At 57.5% G+C, this 19,840-nt stretch overlaps 1 protein-coding gene across 8 annotated transcripts in view; it reads right to left on the bottom strand.

The window, feature by feature from the left end:
* The window catches only part of DCDC2C (doublecortin domain containing 2C), an 87,650-nt gene that overhangs the window by 29,379 nt on the left and 38,431 nt on the right, over positions 1-19,840 (bottom strand). For all 8 annotated transcript variants that reach the window (XR_004288083.1, XR_004288082.1, XM_032353413.1 and 5 more), the window contains 5 exons: positions 16,185-16,322; positions 13,383-13,425; positions 5,466-5,592; positions 3,514-3,614; positions 849-917 (listed from right to left, as the gene is read on the bottom strand). Coding sequence is in view for 6 of the 8 variants with exons in the window: in XM_032353413.1 (XP_032209304.1) it covers positions 849-917; positions 3,514-3,614; positions 5,466-5,592; positions 13,383-13,425; positions 16,185-16,322 (478 nt within the window). In the remaining 2 variants the exon portion in view is untranslated. The remainder of the gene's footprint in view (positions 1-848; positions 918-3,513; positions 3,615-5,465; positions 5,593-13,382; positions 13,426-16,184; positions 16,323-19,840) is intronic.

A 19,840-nucleotide genomic window follows, 5' to 3' on the forward strand; every position in this document is an offset into this window, starting at 1 on the left:
AGAGGGGTGCCTGGACGGCTCCGTTTGGTGAGCGTCTAATTCCTGATTTCAGCTCAGGTCATGATCTCAGGGTCCTGGTCAGCGGGGGGCCTGGCTCTCCCTTTCCCTCTGCCCGTCCCCCTGCTCGTGCACTTCTGTCCCCCCCCAAAAAAGGAAATTATAACTCTCTGAGGTGGATATGTTAATTAGCTGGAATTGCCAAATATTCTGCAAATAAAAAATCTAAAGATATGTTTTCCCAGTGCACATACTTCAGATAGACTCGTCACCTCATGTCAGAGGTTATGCACCCCAGGAGCGTGCTTCCTGCTTGGAAGGCACAGCTCGGCGTGTGGCGGAGGACGGAGCAGACGCAGAACCACGCAGCCCGGGTCCGCGGGGCGGGCTCGTGCTGCCCTCCGTGGAGCGCGCGCCCCGCGTGCCCGCTTCCCCGACCACACCAGCTACTACACAACACCAGCGCCCCCAGAGCAGAACGTCCGTGGCGTCCGCGGACACCTACACACCGACACACCTGCTGCTGTTCCGCTCCCCACGCTCCCTCTAAAAACACACCTTGAAAGTTGCTGGGAAAACAGTTTCTCAGTCCGTGACTGGAAGCACCGTAAGAGGTCATTAGGACCAGCAGAGGAGCCATTAGAATTACTCACATGATCTGGCACCCGAGAGAGCGGATCGAAGGGACCACCGGCTGGGAAACGCGCGAGTCTCTACCTCCACGCTGCGCCGCGTCCTGGAAAGCGGTGGGCTCTCTTCCTGCCGCGAGAGCTCCACCCAACATGCTAAAAGGATAAGGACGCGCCTTCCTCCCACAGCACCAAGTACAAAGTAAGAGTGAAGTAGCTCACCTTGTGGCTTTCAAAATCAGGGCCGCTATGAAGTACCTCTTCATCTTCCTTGACTACCTCCGCGGGTGCCTGGAGAGAAAACACACGGCGGCCGTAGTGGCAGTCGAGCGACGTCAAAACCCGGGAAAGGAGCAAAGGGGGTGGAGAGCAGAGCTCTGTGGACCGCTTCTGTGGACGGAGCTGAAAGTGGGGCTGGTTTTCCGACCCCCCCGACCGGCATTTTCACCTTCGCTCCACTTACGAAACGCTAACCTATTGAATGAAATTGTCGGGGACATCGTTAAGGGAAAACACTAGCAGCCCCTTTCCTGTAAACAGGAGTGGATCATCCCTCCAGATGCCTCTTGTCAGTGGGTAGCAGATGCCTGTGGACCTCCGTGTGCCACTGGGACCCCAGTCAGCGCCCACCTCCCTGACTTTCAAGCCCGCCACAGCCCGGGCGGTCCCGCTCCTCACACGGCGGGCCACCTCGCGTCCGTGGGCATCATGTCCCAGGTTTTGTGACTTGTCAGCAAAAAGCAGTGAGCTGTGTTTAACTGCTGCCCTGGGTACACTCCACAAGGGGAAAGCCACGTGGTCCTGTGGCTAAGAAAGAAAGGGTCCCTCAGAGCGACGTCACCGTATTTCTGTGCCCGTCAGGGTAGGCGCGCCCCGTGTCCACTGCGGGCTGGCGAGGGGGTCCCTTGTTCATCCGTCACCCAGGACGCCAGACCAACAGACATCAACTCCTTGCATTCCAATGGCTTCAGAGGCAGAGGGACAGTGTGGCTGTCAACGCCTCTGCTCAAACCTGCGGCCCATGACAGCTGCCCACGCATTACCATTGAAGGCTACGAAGCTGCACCTGAGCTCAAGGGTGGAGGATTCTCCCAGCAAACGGCCACGGTGCGTGCCCATGAAGAGACCTAAGGACCCCGCAGCTCCTGCCAGCTGACCCTGGAAGGTGCAAGACCGAGTCCGGGGCTGTGTAGACATGTGGTCTAGGTGGTCCCCCTAGCCTGGACCTCGGCTGTCCAAACGTTCCGAAAACTCAGAGCCTGCATAAGCACTGCCGTCCTGCGGTCCACACAGAAAAGTCACCATGATGTAGGGACCGCCCCAACCGCAGCAAGAAACAAACATGACAAGCACATCTTCTCAAAGGGTCGCCGATGCCAATGCTTGCTTCGTTCATTTATTCAGCAAAATACACAGAATGAGGAGCCCCGCAGTCCTGACCCAGGACGGTGACGGAGAATGCAAACCAGCGCGGCCCCCGAGAAGCTCAGCCACACAGGGAGATGAACGTTAATTAAGTCACACAATTAAGTATAAAACCTCAAATGTGATATGCTTTGTAAGAGGGACTCGGGGAGCTAAATGGGCTGCCACGGCCTTACCAACACAGGAGACCACGGAACGTTTCCTCTGCTGTGCCTACAACGCGAAATATGAGGGATGAAGTCCTTCATCTAGAAGAGCGTGAAGAAAGAATATTGCGGACAAAGGGGAGGGCGTGTGGCGGTCTTCCTGCGGGAGGACACGCGGAGACTGAGGGGCACGGGGCGGGGGGTCGTCGGCCTGCCAGCGGTCACGGTAATCTAGCCGGGGACGGTGGTAGTCACGGCCGGAGGGATGGCGCTGAGACAGAGAGCACGGGCGCTTCCAGACACACTCAGGAGGTACCACTTGGTGATCTGGGTGCAGAAGGGCTGAAGCAGTGAGTCCCAGGAACATCTCGGAGTTTGTTTTTTGTCTTACTGGATGGACGCGTGTCACACAGCCACTGAGACAGGAGTGCGCAGCGTGTGCGGACGGTGTAGAAGGACAGCCGCGCATTCCCGCTGTGCTGAATTAGTGTCTCAGCACATCTAGCGGGGGTGTCAGCTCCTGGGGTGTGTCTCTCTGGATGTGTGTGTGTCTGGACGCAGCGTGTATAGATGCGTGTGTGTCTACCTGTGAGTGTCTGTGTGCACATCTGGACCCCGGGAAAGAGACCTGCAGAGAGACTGCCGCCACAGTGACGGGGAGTTCAAGATGTAGAGCAATCACTGGCCTGACCGGCCCCGGGTAGACCTCCAGCATTCGGTGCCAAGTGGTGGACTGGAGGTCTGCCGAGAAGAATGAGAACGGGCCCCGGCTGGCTCACTTGGGACAGCACGTGATTCTTGAGCTCAAGGCTGTAAGTTTGAGCCCCATGTTAGAGGGAGAGATGACTTAAAAAATAAACTCTCTAGGGGCACCTGGGTGGTTCAGTGGGTTAAGTGTCTGACTTCGGCTCAGGTTCTGATCTCAGGGTCCCGGGATCGAGCCCCGCATCGGGCTCTGCCCATCAGGGAGCCTGCTTCCCCTCTCTCTCTGTCTGCCTCTCTGCCTACTCATGATCTCTCTTTCTCTGTCAAATAAATAAAATCTTTAAAAAAAAAAAAAAAAAAACCTAAGGACGCAGCCACAGACCATGACAAGTACTCAGAACAGTCCCCAAAGCAGAAGAACCCACTGGGGGGAGGGGCAGGCAGGAAAAGGTGTGATGCGGGACCCGGAAGATGAGCAGTAACTGACCAGGGGGGCACAGAACATGCTAGAGGCCCGGCGAGCATGGGGGGGAGGGGGAGGGGACGGCGGGCAGGGGGGCTGATGCAGCTCGGACGGCCGTCGGCAGGGTCGTGCGACCCCCGTGACCCACCTGGTCCGCGGGCGCCTCCACCTGCACGTCATCGTCCTCTCTGACTTCCGGTGCTCCTTGGGTTTCCGTGTGGGGAGTCTGGGCTTTGTACACGTCACCTTCTGGAGGAAAACAGGTGTTCAGGCCGACGTCCCCTGCACATTCTCCAGCCCAAACCACCGACGTGGTGCGTGGGCAGCCCTCCCTGGAGCCCTGCATCCCACCACAGGACCCCATGGCCTTGCTTCTGCCTCGTGTCTGCACGGACGGCCATCCCCTGCATCCTGCCCCCACGGGACTCGGTCCCAGAGATGAGACTCGCCGAACACTTGGCAGACACGTGTCCAGCCGACTCCAAAATCACCACAAAGCGATCCCCTGCCCGACACCAAAGTCCTAGTCTGAGGACATGCACCTTGGGTACTTCAAGAACTTCCTTTGAAGTAATGAACTAAATGCGTTTGAACCGACGAGGTATTAAAACCGCACGTTGGGAAGCAGTCGGCTGAGCCTACAGAGAAGCAGCTCACCGGCCCCACAGCCGCACGTGCCACAGGCTCACAGAATCCGCAGGTGCTCGAAAACCTTGTCCTCACCCTGACAGGACTTCAGCGACAGCAAGGGGCCGGCCGCTTCCCTCAGCCCCCAGAGGACGTCACCACGGTCGTGACGGCTCAGTGGCCGCAGCTCACTCGACTTCTTGTCCTTCCCTGGCCCTCCCGGCCTCAGCCCCAGAAGGACCGTCACACAGTCCTCGGCGGAAGGGATGAAGGTAAGAAGATGTCCGAGGCTGCGTCCGTCGGGCCCCCACAGGGTGCCAGGCCCTCCTCTGCCTGCTTGATACTTAACACGCACACTAGTCTCTGAAAATCCTACCGTGCCCGTTTGTAGAGAAGCAGCGTGCGGAGGGCCCCACGCTCGGGACCCCGCTCAGGACCACGCTCGGGAAGGCCGTACCTGGAACCTGGGCCCCAGCACACCACGCTGCTTCCCGGAGAGAAGGTCGGGTGCCTGCCCGGCAGGCCCGGCCATGCAGTACAGGCTTTGTCAAGAAGGAAACTTTTCATGCACTGATTAAAGTCTATTACGCGGACTACAAGGTCAGTAGGCTCTGGTCTTCGGCCCATGCTGGCCACGGTCAGGCTCTAACCACACACTGTGTCCGCCGTGCCACCAGGCAGGAGCGCTGTGAGTGCCCAGCATCCACACCAGGGCCTGGTGCACAGCCGGACAGCACCGCCATCCGGGGTGGGAAGGCCCAACGGGGACGGGGCGCAGGAGAGACGCGCAGGGAGGTCAGGATGTCACCTGGGAACTGGCCGAGGGATCCCGGAAGCTAAGAGAACACTGGCGCACGAAGAGGAGGAAGCCGGCTCGCTGCCCTCCTTCCCGCGGTCCTAGCCTCTGTGTCACCAGCCCCCGGCGACGCCCCTGGGACACACACCGATGGGACGTGGGGCAGCTGGCTCCCAGCCAGGGCTCCGCAGAATAGAAGCAAGAGCAGAAAAAGTATTTTTTTCTAATTATTTCATTTTAAAGTCAGCTCCAAAGTTTACTCTTTCAAATTCCCTCACACTTAAAAAAAAAAAAAAAAGTAAACCCACACAATTCCGGTGGATTTGAGCCTCACGTTTCCCTCCAAAGGCTGAGAAGTTTGCAGGCTGTTTACTGCGTCGCCCGTCCTTAGGGGAAAGTGCGCCCGCCCAGATGCTCCCGGAGACGACAGAATTCCTGCATTGATCTGGAGGGCTTCCTGGGTGGGGAAGCCCATTGCCTTCAGCGCCCGGATTCTGTTTCTCTCCTCTCACTAGACGGCCCCTGGAGCTGAATGTCTCACTCGTGACCCAGACAGTCACACGTCCAGCGCCTCAGTCAGTTACAAGCCCTGTGTCTGCCGAGGAGCGGCCCCGGGAGAAGCACATTCTTAAGATGGCAGCGATTTTCCCGCCCACAGCCAGACGAACTCACATTACCTGTGCCGCCTTGCATTAAATGATCCACGAGCATTTTCTTCTTTCCCTCTTTGGCATAAAAAACAGAATCGTCTCCCTTACAGGGAATGTCGTCATACTTATGAGGTTCTTTTCCTTTGGCGTCCACCTAAGGCACAAATTAAAAATTAAAAGTGTGAGGAACAGCAGTGCCCCCTGAGTCTTACCCGTTGGTTTGAGAACAACCAGGCGAGCCTCGCTGGGGCACCTGGGAGTGCGTCCCCTCCTGGCACCCAGGTCTGGATGCCCCGTCCCTTACACTTCTCTTCAGCAAAGTGGCCAAACACCTCCCTCCCACGGCGAGGACAGCCCTTCCCAGGAAGGGGAGGCCAGTCGTCCCCCTGGAGGGGCCCCCATCCCGACAAAATGAGGGGAGGCTTTGGAAGGGGGCAGGTGAGTCTGAGGAGGTCCTAGAAGCCTCATAAAGTCGCTGTTTTCAACAGTGACAAAACTGTTGCCCTGGAACCCCTGAGCAAGGGGAGCATCTCTGATAAAAGGCTATTCAGCATGTTTTCAGAGACAGGTTGGTTTTGGATTGAGACACAGGGAAACTCAGATGGTCTGAAAGAAATCTACAGACAGTAATGAGCGAGCACAAGGGGTCACAGTGGACAAGGAGCTCATTCGGAGCACATCCCCGCTCTGCCCCGCACACCACCTTTCCAGCTTTCCTGTTCCCTGTCTTTACTGAACGCTGGCAGGACTATGTAAATCGGATTTCTCCCGAGCTCTCTACGGCGCCTCCCGGTACCGTCAACATATGTATGGCACCAACGACCGGCTGCGCTGTCCTTGCAGAAATTAAAGCATAAGGTAGTCCCACGGCCAAATACAAGAACCAAGCGAAATCTTTCCACCTACTTTAAGGGCTTTCCTAAAAGCTGCAATCATGTCCACAAGTAAGGAAACAAGATCTTGGCAGCACCAGTGGCAGAAAGAGAACACAGTATGTGCCGCTTGTGTTGGGGCAGCTGGGGGATGGCATTCAGAAAACCTGCTTGACTCCAAGCATCGCTGACCCCGATCCTCACAACCATGTCCCGACAAGACAAGACACCCTGTGTCCACTGCTACCTCGGAAGTAATACCCGAAGGACAGTGACACAGGAAGGGTCCCACGCTCCTCACGAGGACACAGTGCGACCATGGGGCAGAGCAAAGCGCACAGGGAAAGCAAGATCATCACAGCCCAATCCCCGGCCCCCCAGCCCCCCAGCCCCAGGCACGGTGACACGACGGAGCTGAACGGAAGGTGGCCCCAGACGCAAAGGACTCGGGGCCAGCGTGATGGCAGATAAGAGCGGGCGTCAGTTCAATAAACTGATCTCACTGTTTAATCTCGTACGTGACCACCGCACCTGACGGGAACGCACTCGTTTCTAGAAGCTCCGTAGTTCTACGATGACCGCCGAAAGCTGGAGCCGTGCTAGGTTAGCTTCTCACCAAGTCTGAGCCGCGCTCACCCGCTCACCCGTTGCCTCCCTCCGCTTCGTCCGGTGGCCCAGCACTGAAGCAACCTCAAGTGTGCGTGACTGGTCAGGAGGGTCGTGGCTCGCGGCTCAGCACTAGAAGGCTGGAAGCCCCTTGGGGCCAGAGATGTTTGTCTAATGACTTCCCAGAGCCTGGAGCCGGGAGGCCGCAGAAAGCGCACGGTACGCACTTGCCCGGGGAGTGAGGGAGCGGCGTCGGCGCGAATCTCCTCCTCCTGCGCCTCTCAGATGCTCGGGAGCCGTCACAACTTCAGGGAGGTGTTCGGCGCCTCGGCTCAGCGCTGGGACCCTCGCGTCTAAGCCCGCCTACCTTCCCAGCCCTGGCCCAGCCTCCTCCCTGCTCAGGCTTCGCCCATCGTCCAGGTCCTCCCCACCGGCAACGCCCTTGCTCCCTGTTTTCAGATCCCAGCGCACGCCGAGCCCAGGGTCCTGGGGCCACGGTCCTGGAACGCCTGCATGTCATCACAGAACACGGGCCCTGTTCTCTGCCTTCCCGGCTCCAAGCAAGCAGGGACCTCACAACACGGACTCGTGACGAGGAAGTCATCCCAGCAGTTGCTCAGGAAATCTTGGCTGATCTCTGGAACTGAGTAAGAAGATGTGGGGGAAAGTAGGAAAAGAACAAGAAGACTAGGACAGAAACAGGGGAAGGGTTGGGGCACCTGAGCATCTCTATCCCTCGGTTTTCACTCAGGTCGTGACCCCGGGGTCCCGGGATTGAGCCCCACGTCGGGCTCCCTGCTCTGCAGGGGGCTTGCTTCTCCCTCTCCCTCTGTAGCTCCCCCTGCTTGTGCTCTCTCTCCTCAGATGAATAAATGGAATCTTTAAAAAGCTGGGGGCCAGACTGCAGGGTCCGCAGCGCCCGCCCAGCTGCCCGCCCGTGCCCCTGAGGCAGCCTCTATGCCCCTGCTGTCCCGACCTGCCAGGGACACCCCAGATGCTTCTCCAGAGCCGCCACCTCCTCCAGGGCTGGTCCTGCTCCAGCGTCACCGTGCCCCATGCAGACGAGCCATCGCCCACACTCCCATCCCCACGGCCCACGCAGCCCACGGCCACACATCTGCAGCCCTGCCCTCCGGCTCCCGGCTGGTCTGTGCTCCCCAGAGTCGGCAAGGGGCCGCCTTCAGCTTTACACACCCAGCCTGTGTGTCTCTCATGGTCAGGGCAACGCAGATCCACAGCAGTTCGCAGAAACAACGGATTGGGCGGAGAAGAGAGAATGTGTGGCTTCCCCACGCAGAGAAACACCTGCAGGTCACCCTGTCCCCACTCCTCCCCGCCCTGAGTCCCGAGTCTCAAACCAACGCGACGTCTTACAAAGGGGCAGCTGCTCTCTTCCCTTTCATTCATCTTCCCCCCATTAAAAACGTTCTCAGGGCACAACCCCCAGGCACGCCGTGCTCACTTCTCCGGAGTGCTGCAGGGACTATCACCTTTCTCGGGAGCCTGTTTCATTCGATGCAGCTAAACTTAATGCGGCTGTAACAGACCGTCGTGCTCTGGCACAGGAAAGGCAGCCCCCCGAGGTGACGTGGGGGAAGTGGAGAGCGTGTCCGGTGGAGGGACAGGAACCACCCAGTTAGTTCTGAGTCAAGCCACTCCCAGGGGAGCCGTGCTGCGCGCTGAAGGCCTCGCTCCCGCTTCCCGGGTGAACATCCTGCTTCCCAGTGGGTGAGGGTCTGCCATCAGAGAACCAGGACCTATTCCACACATTATTAAAGCGGAACACTTGCCCACATTTGAACCTGACTGTTGCCTCTTCAAGCCACTGGAAGGAGACACAAATGCAGCCTTGGATGTTATGTGATACTGCAACAGTCTTGACGTTAAGAGCCTGCAAATGTTAGCGCCGATGCACTTACTCCCCACTATGCTTTGCAGTTTAGACCTGGTCATTAGAGTGTGGGTGGCCCACAGTATGCGACTCTCTGTTTCATACATGTGTGCACACGCGTACTCACACGCACACAGGCCTTTAACTGTTTTATCTCTTGTTCATTTCAGGTCACCACCACTGTTTGCACTCCATGCCCAGAAGAGCAGTCGGTAACATTAACATCCTGGCTGTGGCTCTGATAGAAACACAATGCCTGTTAATTATTTACCAACATGTCATGGAGGCTTGCACATTAGAATAGTCATTTTAATATGGGAATGAAGTTTTAAACAGTTATTAAATTAGCCTCACTTCTTGGAGAGTAAGAGATACAAAATCGAGGTAAATGAGTAGCTATAATACGGAATCTGATCTAACAAAATCAGGACAGGTTCATGCAGGTATTTTCCTAGGACTCAGCAGTCACGGGCAGGTTAATGGACACCCGGAGCCCGGCGGCCTCTCCCGCGTCCCGTCACCCAGACACCGAGCACCGGGCCATTGTGTTTCTCCTCATTTCATGGAGTCAAATGCCATGAATCAGAAGACACGTGGTTATTTTTCGTGCCACTAAGTAACAAACTACCAGCTGAGCTCGCCACACACTCTGCTACCTGCAAGTTCTGTTTTCCACTGAAACAGCCCTTTCGGAGCTTTTAGACGTCAGTTTTTATCACATAGCACATCCGGACGTAAAGCAGGAGGACAAAGCACGGAAACAAACCGCTCGGCTCGGCTCGAGATCCCACACCGCGCGTCGGGCTGCTCTGAGCCATCTCTCCTCACAGCTGAGCACATCGGGGCTTCGCCGTGCCTTGTGGACAGTGCACCACTACTGTTCTGGAATGTTCTCCCAAGTGGCTCTGCACGTTTTTAGGCTGGTGCTTTCTTGCCTGGAGCATGGGAGGCAAGGCTTCTGCAGGTGCCTCAGTCACGAGATGAGGCGGAAGAACGTGGCAGAGTGCTTCCTGGCCACCAGACCCCTCTCTGGACACAGGGGACGTTTGCACACACCGTGGGCACGTGCCGCCCACTGCACGGGGACTGTGCGCAGCACCGCCGGCAGACGCGCTCCAAAAGCCAACAGCAGCCCAGCGGCCCCTACAGCTGAAGGCCACCCGAATGGAAGGCAGGCGCCACCGGCCCAAGACCCACCCAGCCAACACACAGGACTGGGAGCCGTAATAACGCGTCGCTGTGCTGACCCCCTAGGCCTGGGTGCCGGTCGTTACACTGTCACAGATTCCCGAGCCTGAATCTTCAGCTGCGCGCAGCCAACTTCCCTCCTCAGGTGCCAGAGAAGAGTGAGCTCTTCCTTTGCAAAATTATCCACGAATCTCTAGCGGCCGCGCTATCTTTGTACCTTTCTGGGAATACGGTAACTTTCCACTTCGACTCTGAGTCACACCCACGTCACCGTGAGGACGTCTGCAGCAACGACGCCCAGCGGGTGCAGTGCCAACCGCGCCCTCGCCTCGGCCGAAGAGACAGGCGACGCCCGCGAAGCCACACGCGACGCCCGCGGCCATGCGCAGAGGCCCCGTACGCAGGAGGCGCCCCACTTCCCACGGAAGACAAATCAGAGAAGTTGAGCAAGAGACGAGGCCCGTAAGGAAGCCACCGTGCTTGCCGTCACGTGGTTGCTGAGAGTGATTCTAAACCCGGCCTCAAAAAGGAAAATAACAAAATAAAGAAAAACCCAGCTTTGTGCAGCCAGAGAAGCCTGGCACGTGGGCTAGTTTCCTTCCTTAGAAATGCACCTGTTCCTCACACGGGGCAAAAGTTTGTACGTACTGAGTTCTCAACCCAACATATTACACAGACCTCCACACGCAGAACAACGAATGAGGTGAGACACCTTGAGAGGCGTTTGTACAAGAAAAGCACAGATTTTATATCAACCTTTGTCATAATCAATGCCTGTTCTGGTCTTTTAGAAATTCCCTCTTTTTTTTTTTTTTTCTGGAATAAAACGTGTTTGCTCTGCCGTTACATGCCATGCCTTGTCATACATCACAGAACATTTTCAACAATAAGATCTGTTTTTTTCTGAAATAACGCATTTTATTTGCATTGCAGTGTATGAATGTCTGTGACCCTCGCGTTTAAGATCCTTCCCGTTACACAGCGTCCTTAAAACCTGTTATCGTTCCAAAAGAGAGGAGAAAGCATATAGAGGGTATCAGAACAAACACGTGCCACATTTTAGACCAAATAGAACAAATATTTAGTAAAATATTTAGTAATATTTAGTAAAATATCCCTACCTCTCAGGACCCAGAGCCGCAACAGCATAATGAAACAAGGACGTAGCGAAAGCAAGCCATGACGACCCCCAAACCCGTGGCTCCGTTCTCTGTGCCCAGAGGCTCCCCAGATCACTCGAGTATGGGATTCCAAGGTTGTGCCACTTGGGCTGTTTCAACATTCACAGTCAGTGTCCACACCGCACGTGGAGACACCAGAGGAGGCAGCTGAGAAAACTGTGAGGCTGGACACCTGTGCACATCCACGAAGGCTCCCTCTCCGCCTGGAACGTCTGCCCCTTCTCTGGACCACGTGGACCTGCGCTCTGCTTGCCAACGTCCCCATGTCGATGACCCCCTCCTGCAAACCATCATGCTACACACGAGACTCATTCACACAAGCGCTCTGTCATGAAATACATCCACACGCAAGGAAACGCATCCTTAGCGCAGAATCATGTCTATCGGTTCTGCATTCTCAACAATTCTCGTCCACTCATTCAATCAACAAACACTTAATACCAAAGGCAATCTGTAGAGAAAGAAAATTGAGAATAAATAAGATGAAAAAGGACGAATACCCCACTTTTGTAGCAACACGGACGGGACTGGAGGAGATGATGCTGAGTGGAATAAGTCAAGCAGAGAGAGTCAATTATCATATGGTTTCACTTTCTTGTGGAGCATAAGGAGTAACACGGAGGACATGGGGAGATGGAGAGGAGAACTGAATGGGGGGAAGTCGGAGGGGGAGACGGACCATGAGAGACCGTGGACTCTGAGAAACAAACGAAGGATTTTGGAGGGAAGGGGGTGGGGGGTTGGGGGAGCCTGGTGGTGGGTACTGTGGAGGGAACCGATTGCATGGAGCCCTGGGTGTGCTGCAAAAACAATGAATTCTGGAACACTGAAAAGAAATTTTAAAATAATTAATTAATTAAGAAAAGAAAATAAATAAGACGATCATTTACCTCAGGAAGCTTCCAAAATAACAAGAGTCAATTCAGAAAATCCTTGACACCAAAGCCAGGCAAGGACCCCATGAAAAAGCGGCATTGGAGGCGAATCTCATCTATGAACAAACATGCAAAAGTCCCTCACAAAATTGAGCCAAACATACTCAGAAAGGCATCTTTTCGCAGTCGGGCTTTTCCTGCAAAGGCGGTAGGGTGAGGCCTGCAGTCGTGAGCTCGGGGTGAGGAGTCAGGTCGGCTGCGTCCTTACCTCGGCGACACTGAGCTCCCCCAGGACCAGCGCGGACGGGCAGGGGCTGGGCTCAGCCAAGGCTGGACTCTTGCCGGCGGATTCCGGGTGGTTCAGACGGGTGAGGAAGCCAAAGTACTTCCAAGACAGCGGCTAAGACGGCGGTTATGACTTTGGAACGGCGCCAGGAGAAAAGCCACGGGAAGGTCTGGCCGTGAGGTGCGGGGAAGGAACAGCTCAGCACATGGGGGCCCTCCCAGCGGGTCGGTCTCGGGAGGGAGGACCAAGCAAACGGGCTGGGAGCTGGGGACGGCAGACACGCGGGGGACACGCCACAGCTCTGCTGAGTGAACGATAAGGTCTGTGCGGCCACTGAGGTAGCATCTTACAAGACGGCGGGGGCCCGTCAGAGCGGCGGGGGCCCGTCAGAGCGGCGGGTGATAAGGACCCGTAAGGCCACCAGCCTCTGGCGTCGGCCTGTCCGTCCAGGCTTCTGTCCTGACGCGCGCGGCCGCTCCTCTCGTCCCGGCTGTGTGTGTCACACTGCGTGTAGACACGCACACACACGTGAGCGCGTCTCACCTCTGTGCCTGACGTGCCCCCGCCCCGCCCCAGGCCCAGGGTGCACAGCAGGCCTGGCCCCTCTCCCTCCAGTCTGTCCCTACGCCACACGGATTCCACCTCACGCTCACTGGGTCATATGACGGACGCCTCCGCGTGCCTCCCAGCGCCGCACCCTGAGCTCCCCCGTCTCGGCGCCGCACGCACAGCGGGAAGCCTGACGCCAGCACTGCACCCAGAAGCTCCAGTCCCGCTGCGGGGGCTGCCCTGGGGGCAGGTTTGCCAAGTGTCCCCAAGCCCAGTTCTCCCCTTTACTGTGTGAAAGGGACTTACTTTTCTTAGAAAGAGAGCGTGAGCAGTCGGGGCAGAGGGAGAGGGAGAGAGGATCCCAAGCAGACTCCACACTCAGTGCAGAGCCCGGCACGGGGCTCGATCCCACGACCCTGAGATCATGACCTCAGCCAAAATCAAGAGTCAGACACTCAACTAACGGAACCACCCAGGCGCCCCAAAAAGGACTCACTTTTCTCTTCCCTCGTGAGCATTTCTCGATGTCTGCATACTTTCTGAAAGACAAAAGATAAGTCAGCTAGAACTTCATAAAAGTCAGCCAAAATACATCTTCCTAAAAATGCAGGCCTTAGCCGTGGCATTTGGGAAGGCAAGGCCCCGTGGAAGGCACGTCAGTCCCGCACGTCATGGGCTCACATCAACAGCATCTCCCAGCCCCTGAGCAGAAGGGGCCCCCACTGAGGTTTGCTCAGTTTCCTTCCCGGAGACCTTGGGAAATCCGACGGTTTCCATTTCTATCAGGGTGGGTGGCATTCTGGCCCGAGGGTGTCATGTCTACAGACACGTTCTGCCCTAAAGCTTTTATACAGTCCTGGGGGAAAATCCTAACATGTTTGAGGGTTTGGGCCGTTGATGGTCACTCCCACAACACGGGTTTTTCTTGCAGCTCTACTGGGGACCTGTGACACACACGTCATGTTCTCCCTGCTGGAGAGGAAGCACGGCTCGGAGACATGAGGTTCAGTGAATGTGGCACCACTGACCAGGGGAGGAGCAGAGACCCCAGCCCCGTCCAAAACCCAGCCCAGCTTCCTTCCACCACGTGGCAGACCCCCACCCCACCCCCATCTAACTGCCACCCTTTCCTCTGACGCAGCCCGGGGAGCACATCCCGCCAGTTCCTCTGTAGGGGCTGAACCCTGCCAGTGCTACGCACAGGACGGAACACGCAGGCACCCCGCTCTCCAGCAGGAGGGCGTCTCTGGGGACCACGCCGTGGGTGGGGAATGGACTTCAGTCTCTTAGCAACTCGGGGGACTCTCTCCTCTTTGCACAGAGAAAGATACTTAAGCAACCAACAGACCCAGTGCAGGGTCCACACATGAACAGGGGACAGAGAAAAACAAAACACATGGACGGGGGGCTCTTACGGAGAGCAGCGGACATGGGCGCAGAGAGGACCAGCACCGCCGTCGAGCAGCCCCTGAGGTCCTTCTACCCACGGTGCAGTTAGGACAACCAGGAACAAATTAACACATGGATAAAATCAGGAAACAGCCCTGCTTGCCAGGCTCGGAGGCAGGCCCCCAACCTAACCATGTGCTGGGCGGTCATCGCCTACGGACAGACAAAACGAGCCATTCTCTGCCTCAAGGTAGAAACCCTAACATCGGGTGAGGGCAAACAGGCACAACACCTCTCAGGTCCCTAGGCTCTAGGCCGGGGAACGCATGGGTGTGCAGGGGTGAACCGCCTGCCGCCTCCAGCACAAGACCAACGCCTCAGTCCTCTGCTCGAGATGATGACCATGAGCAACGTGACGGAGAAGCAGCCACGGGGAGGGTCCCTGACAGGTGTCCTCAGACCACTGCAGCCCCACACGTCGTGTGAACACAGCCAGGGGCTGAGCAGTCCAGGCTGCAAAGTCCTGTTCGAAGCTGGAAACCGCTCCTCTCAGCCAGACCCGGACATCAGGAGCTCCCTCGGGGTGGGAACGGGGGCCACGCACCTGAGTCACACATCGTGACCCCAGCCTGCTGAGAGGAGGGCTACTTGTAAAGTGCAGCAAGGCACCGGACACCCAGGTACCAAATCAGGGAGAGGCAGAGCCCCGCCGTCCAGCGCAGGGGACAAAGGGCGTGGCTGGCAGGGCACAGTCCTCCCGGGGCTCACAGTCCCCCCGGGGCTCACCATCCACTGGCAGGCACACCTGAGGCTGTCCCCCTGTCATCCCATGCCCCACCGTGTCATCCCACAGGACCCAGAAGCAACGAACTCAAACACAGCCCTAATATCCAGGCTTGAATCTGGGCAACAAATTGAGGATTTGAGCTCCGGCCTCGCAGGTCACCTCCTTCCTGACCCCCCATGGAGCCGGGAGACCCAGTAGGGACACACGGTGGAGCGTCAGGAGCTCCGCCACGGAGGGCTCCAAACTAATAAACCCCAAAGTCTCCTGAGGAAGCGTCAGATGCAGCTGTGCCCTGGGAATGTATGTCAGGCCGCCCTGTCAGGGGACTTCCAGGTTCTTGAACTGTGAGACCAGCAGACGGACAGAGTCCACGCCTGTCCACGTGAGCAAACCTGCAGGCTCTGGGCAAGCAGGTCTGCGCACGAGGCTGCGGGGTCCTTCAGAGCAAAGCCGCGGGTGTCCCTCGGGCAGGAGAACATGGTGCACCATCACAAGAGCTTTTCTGGCCAAATTCAGACGCCAAGCCAGGGAGTGAGCAAAGCCCGAGAAGTGACAGTCAACACTCTAGTTTTTTCCGGTGATGGAATGGGAGACCCCACCAATGCCTATGTCTCCCTCATAGAGGTTCTCGAAAGTCCACACACACACACACACACACACACACACACCATGGTGCACCTTTAGCTGGGCCGGGATCCACGGTCAAAATCACCACGGTTCCCACCAGGAAAGCCTGCCGCCCCACAGCCACTCCGGACTCCAGAGCAGGGGACCCGGGCGAAGGAAGAAAAGAGAACCTGGTTGTGGACGGAGGCCGGGCCGTCCCAACCGTGTCCCGGGGCCCGTGTGATCTGCACACTGATGCTCGTTCTGTCCGAGTCTCCCAGTGTGCCCCCCGAGAAGAAGCCGTACATGCAACACAAGGGCTCCCTGTCCTTCTCACAACATCACACAACGGGGAGCCTCCCTGTGAAAATCCAAAGCTGTGTCCTGTATGAAACAAGAGTATGTCGCTTCACTCCGGAAAAGCAGCCAAGAGCTGAGCGGCTGTACTTGGGGGCAATCCCGGGGAAAAAGGCGAACTCTCCCAACTCAGGAGGGCAAGGTAGGAAGCGGGCTCACTGTTGGACCTCGCTGGGCACCGTGGAGGACTTCCAGTAAGGGAAATATTTGAAGGTCTCCAGTCCTGCGGCCACGTAGAAGTGGTTGTCCTGTAGGTCCTTTGAGTTCTCCAAGAGATGCCCGTTCATGGTAAATAACCTGTGAACAGAGCGAGAAGAGACGGCGGGAGAGTGAGAGCAGCGGCCGCGGGCTGGGGGCCCTTCCGCAGGCCATGCGACCGGGACGGGGGCTACCGGCAAGCGCTGAACACGTAAGCAAGTGTAATCCAAACGGGCTCATTAAATCCCGTGGGAGCTGCCCCTCCAAGGCTAGGCTTGCTTCCCATTTTTAGATTTTTAATTAAAGTATATTTTCAATTATGTACAAGTACTCAGAGGCCCTTGAGAACATTTTAAGCTCTTGGTTGGTGTTCAATTAATTTTAACGACAGCAAAAATTGATACAAATTGGCTTGTATTATTCTAACAATGCTTGGAAAACAAACCGGTATTTATTAGCAAATAATACGCCTTTTTATAAACCCCAAACGACTCATATTTGCCTACTTTTACTCTGGGCTGGCAAGTGGATTGGCAAGTATCCGTCCACTCATTCTTTCACGTAAGACGTGATTCGACTCAGTCAATGCTGAGCATCTTCACGCGCTGGACAAGGTGGTGCCGTCTTGGACATAAATGCGAGTAGAGAGGTCACCCGGGTTTGTACACAAACCTATGAATACAAATGGGACCAGCGAAGGGCAAAGACCCAGACTTCCAAGAGGAGGAAACCAGACTCAACGGAGGCCTCCCAGAGGTGGGGGCACAAGAGGGCTGCAGAGGGCGGGCGGGGTCCTCACGGGAAGACGGGCAAAGCCAGCCGGGGTAGCAGGAGGGGCCAGAGGCCAGAGCACAGGGTCAACTGTCGCTGAAGGTGAAAGGCACACGCAGAGTGAATTCTGGGACGTGGAATGTTCTAGGGAGAGCCAGGGATCCCTGGGGTGGCCGCAGTGATTGGAAGTTGCCATGGAAGAGCGGGCAGGAGCTGGGTGCCAGCAACCGGCCGCTGACCGGTGTGGGGGCATCACGCCCATGCAGCTGAGGGAGGAAGGGGCCCGGCCTGAGACAGGAGGCTCGGGCCGGACAGAGAGCGTGTACGCAGGGATCGGGGGTCTGGGCAGCGATCCGGAGCGGGCAGAGGACAAGTTCCCGCGGAAGAGGCTGAAGCCACAGAGCCGTCCTCTGTCCGTCAGTCCTTCTCCAGCCTCAGCGTCAGAACGTGGGAAGGCGGCTAAGACGCGGACGGCGGCCTCGCCCTCACGGCCTCCCGGCCCGATCCAGGACAAAGCTGGACACGCTTCTCTAAAAACGCCGGCGGCCCTGCGGCAGCGGCTCCGGAACTGCGTGAGGACGGCCGCCTTAGACCAGCCCCGGAGGCTGCGGGAAGACCTTCCCGACAGGAGACCACCGCAAGAAGCCACCGCAAGAAGCCACCGACAGCCACGTGGGCAGCAGGGGCCCTGACAAGGAGCACAGTGCTGGCAACTCTGTTCCTCTCCTGCCAGGGCCGCCCTCCTGGGACCGCTGGTGCCTCCCTGCACTGGAAACCCAGACGGCCGGTGCAGGCGTCCCCAGGACGCAGTCAGGAGCCACAGATGCCGGCCGCAGGCGAGAGGCGGACGGAGGCCGACAGGGCGGGGGGCAGCAGCGCCATGCGGGCTGGAGGACAGCGTCTCCTGCTCAGGGCGGCTGGTGAGGTCGGTGCGTCCCCCAGAAGCAGACGTGTCCGAGCAAGTGGGCCAAGAATTTAATACATACATGAAAACACCGTAAGTGCGGTAAGAGGAGAAGTTACACACAGGAAACAAGGAAGTGTGAAGAAGAAACAGAAATATGGATGTGAATACTGAGTCGCGGAGACAACTGGTTTGGGCGCCCCGCGGAGGCCGTGCCACGGCTCCAGCCGCTGCCGGGAGGGCAGGACCGAGGGCGAATCCCGGAGGCGGTCGGCACGAGAAACACCGCGCACGGGAGAAAGGCCCCGAAATGAGGGTGAGCAGGACCGCCGCTGCCCGAGAGAATCTCAAAACGTAACAAAAGTGAAAGGGAGAGAAATGTGTGGGAATGAGGAAGATGAACTTCACAGGCTCAGACTGAGTCACTGAGCGTCACTAAGGAGGGAGCCCGGGAAATCTCACGGGCGGGCGCGTGGACGCGCTCACCCCCAGGAGGGTCCTCCCCGGACGAGCCGGGACAACGCGGCCACAGCCACACCCGCACCAGAGTCTTCAACAGCAGCACAGAAGGCCCGAGACGAGGACGGGGTGTTTGCGAACCTGGAAGGAAAGAACTCGCAGCCGCCGACCCCCCGCGGAAACGGGAAGGCCCGGGAAGGCCCGGGATGGCCGTCGCCGTCACCAGGCTCCCCGGCCCGACTCACCCCGAGAGCGTTTCTACAGGAAGGAGCCAAATGGCCGGAAAAGCCCCTGGAGGACACCGACGCGGGGTCACGTGCCACGGGCGACCATGCATGCTGCCACAATCCGGGCTGTCATTTAAAAAAAGGCAAAGAAACCCTCCTCAGGATAACCCGAAATTCAGACCGTGGATCACGGCAGCGCGACGGGCCTCGTTGAGGTGGGAGCCCAGGAGAACGCACCGAGGCTTCTGGTCCCGTCGGGGAGGGGAAGGAGTCAGTCCGGCGTCTGCGAGGCGGGAGACAGACGCGGGGGACATGGAGTCTGGGTTCCTTTCGGGGGCCCAGGAGATCCTCGGCACCGTCAGCAGAAACGAGGAAGGGGCTATGCGAGCCGACAGGTCAGGCGGAGGGCGGTGGACGCAGGGAACCGAGCTCTCGGCAGTGGCAGAGCAGAGGGGAACGGACCCTGGAGCAGCTCAAGTCGGACGTGACAGCACAAGTCCCGGACGCGCCAAAGGGGCTGCGGTCTTCCCTCCAGCGGCGGGAGCCCCGCAAGGATGAGACGCGTCGCCCGCGTGTTTCTCTGAATGTCTGTTCTCAGGAAGCTCAGTGTTCTCTGCCCTGATGAGACCATTGGTACTTCCAAGCATTTCTTTCATTCCCAAGCTCTGCACCTTTTCTACATCCAACCATAAAGAACTGGGCAGAGGTGGAGAGAAAAACCAGAAGCGTATTAATCGAACGTCCTGTTTTCCCTCCGAACGTCCTGTTTCCTTGCTCGCTTCGCCTCTGGCCTCCACGTGTGACGTGCGATCAGTTCTGCCACCACCTCCGGCTCCGTCCAGGAGCGCACACACGTCCGCCGGCTCCGCGGACTGGCTCTTTCCTTCGGAGTAACACGCTGACATTTATCAACCTGCCTTCGGGAACATCTGGGTGCCCGCAGTCCTGGTTTTTAGGTCACATCGAACTTCCCTGGCACATGTGGGATCCCCTCGGCACTCCCTGCGCTCGCTAGGTTAACGACGACCCCGCGACTCTCGACGCCCAAGAGTTATGCTCTGCTCACACAGAGGCCTGGTCTTCATCACTGGCGTCACAACTGCCGATCGTACATCAATTGCTTACGTTTTAATTGACCCCCCAAGAGAGACAACTGACCAGTGAAACAGGAGTGAATGTTTTGGCCCTTCCACCCCAACGCCTACCGTCATGGGGACCATCACGGTCCATACAGACGATACTTCAGACACTCAGCA

This window comes from Mustela erminea, chromosome 7, assembly GCF_009829155.1.
Source record: "Mustela erminea isolate mMusErm1 chromosome 7, mMusErm1.Pri, whole genome shotgun sequence".
In the NCBI taxonomy this organism is placed as follows: Eukaryota; Metazoa; Chordata; class Mammalia; order Carnivora; family Mustelidae; genus Mustela; species Mustela erminea.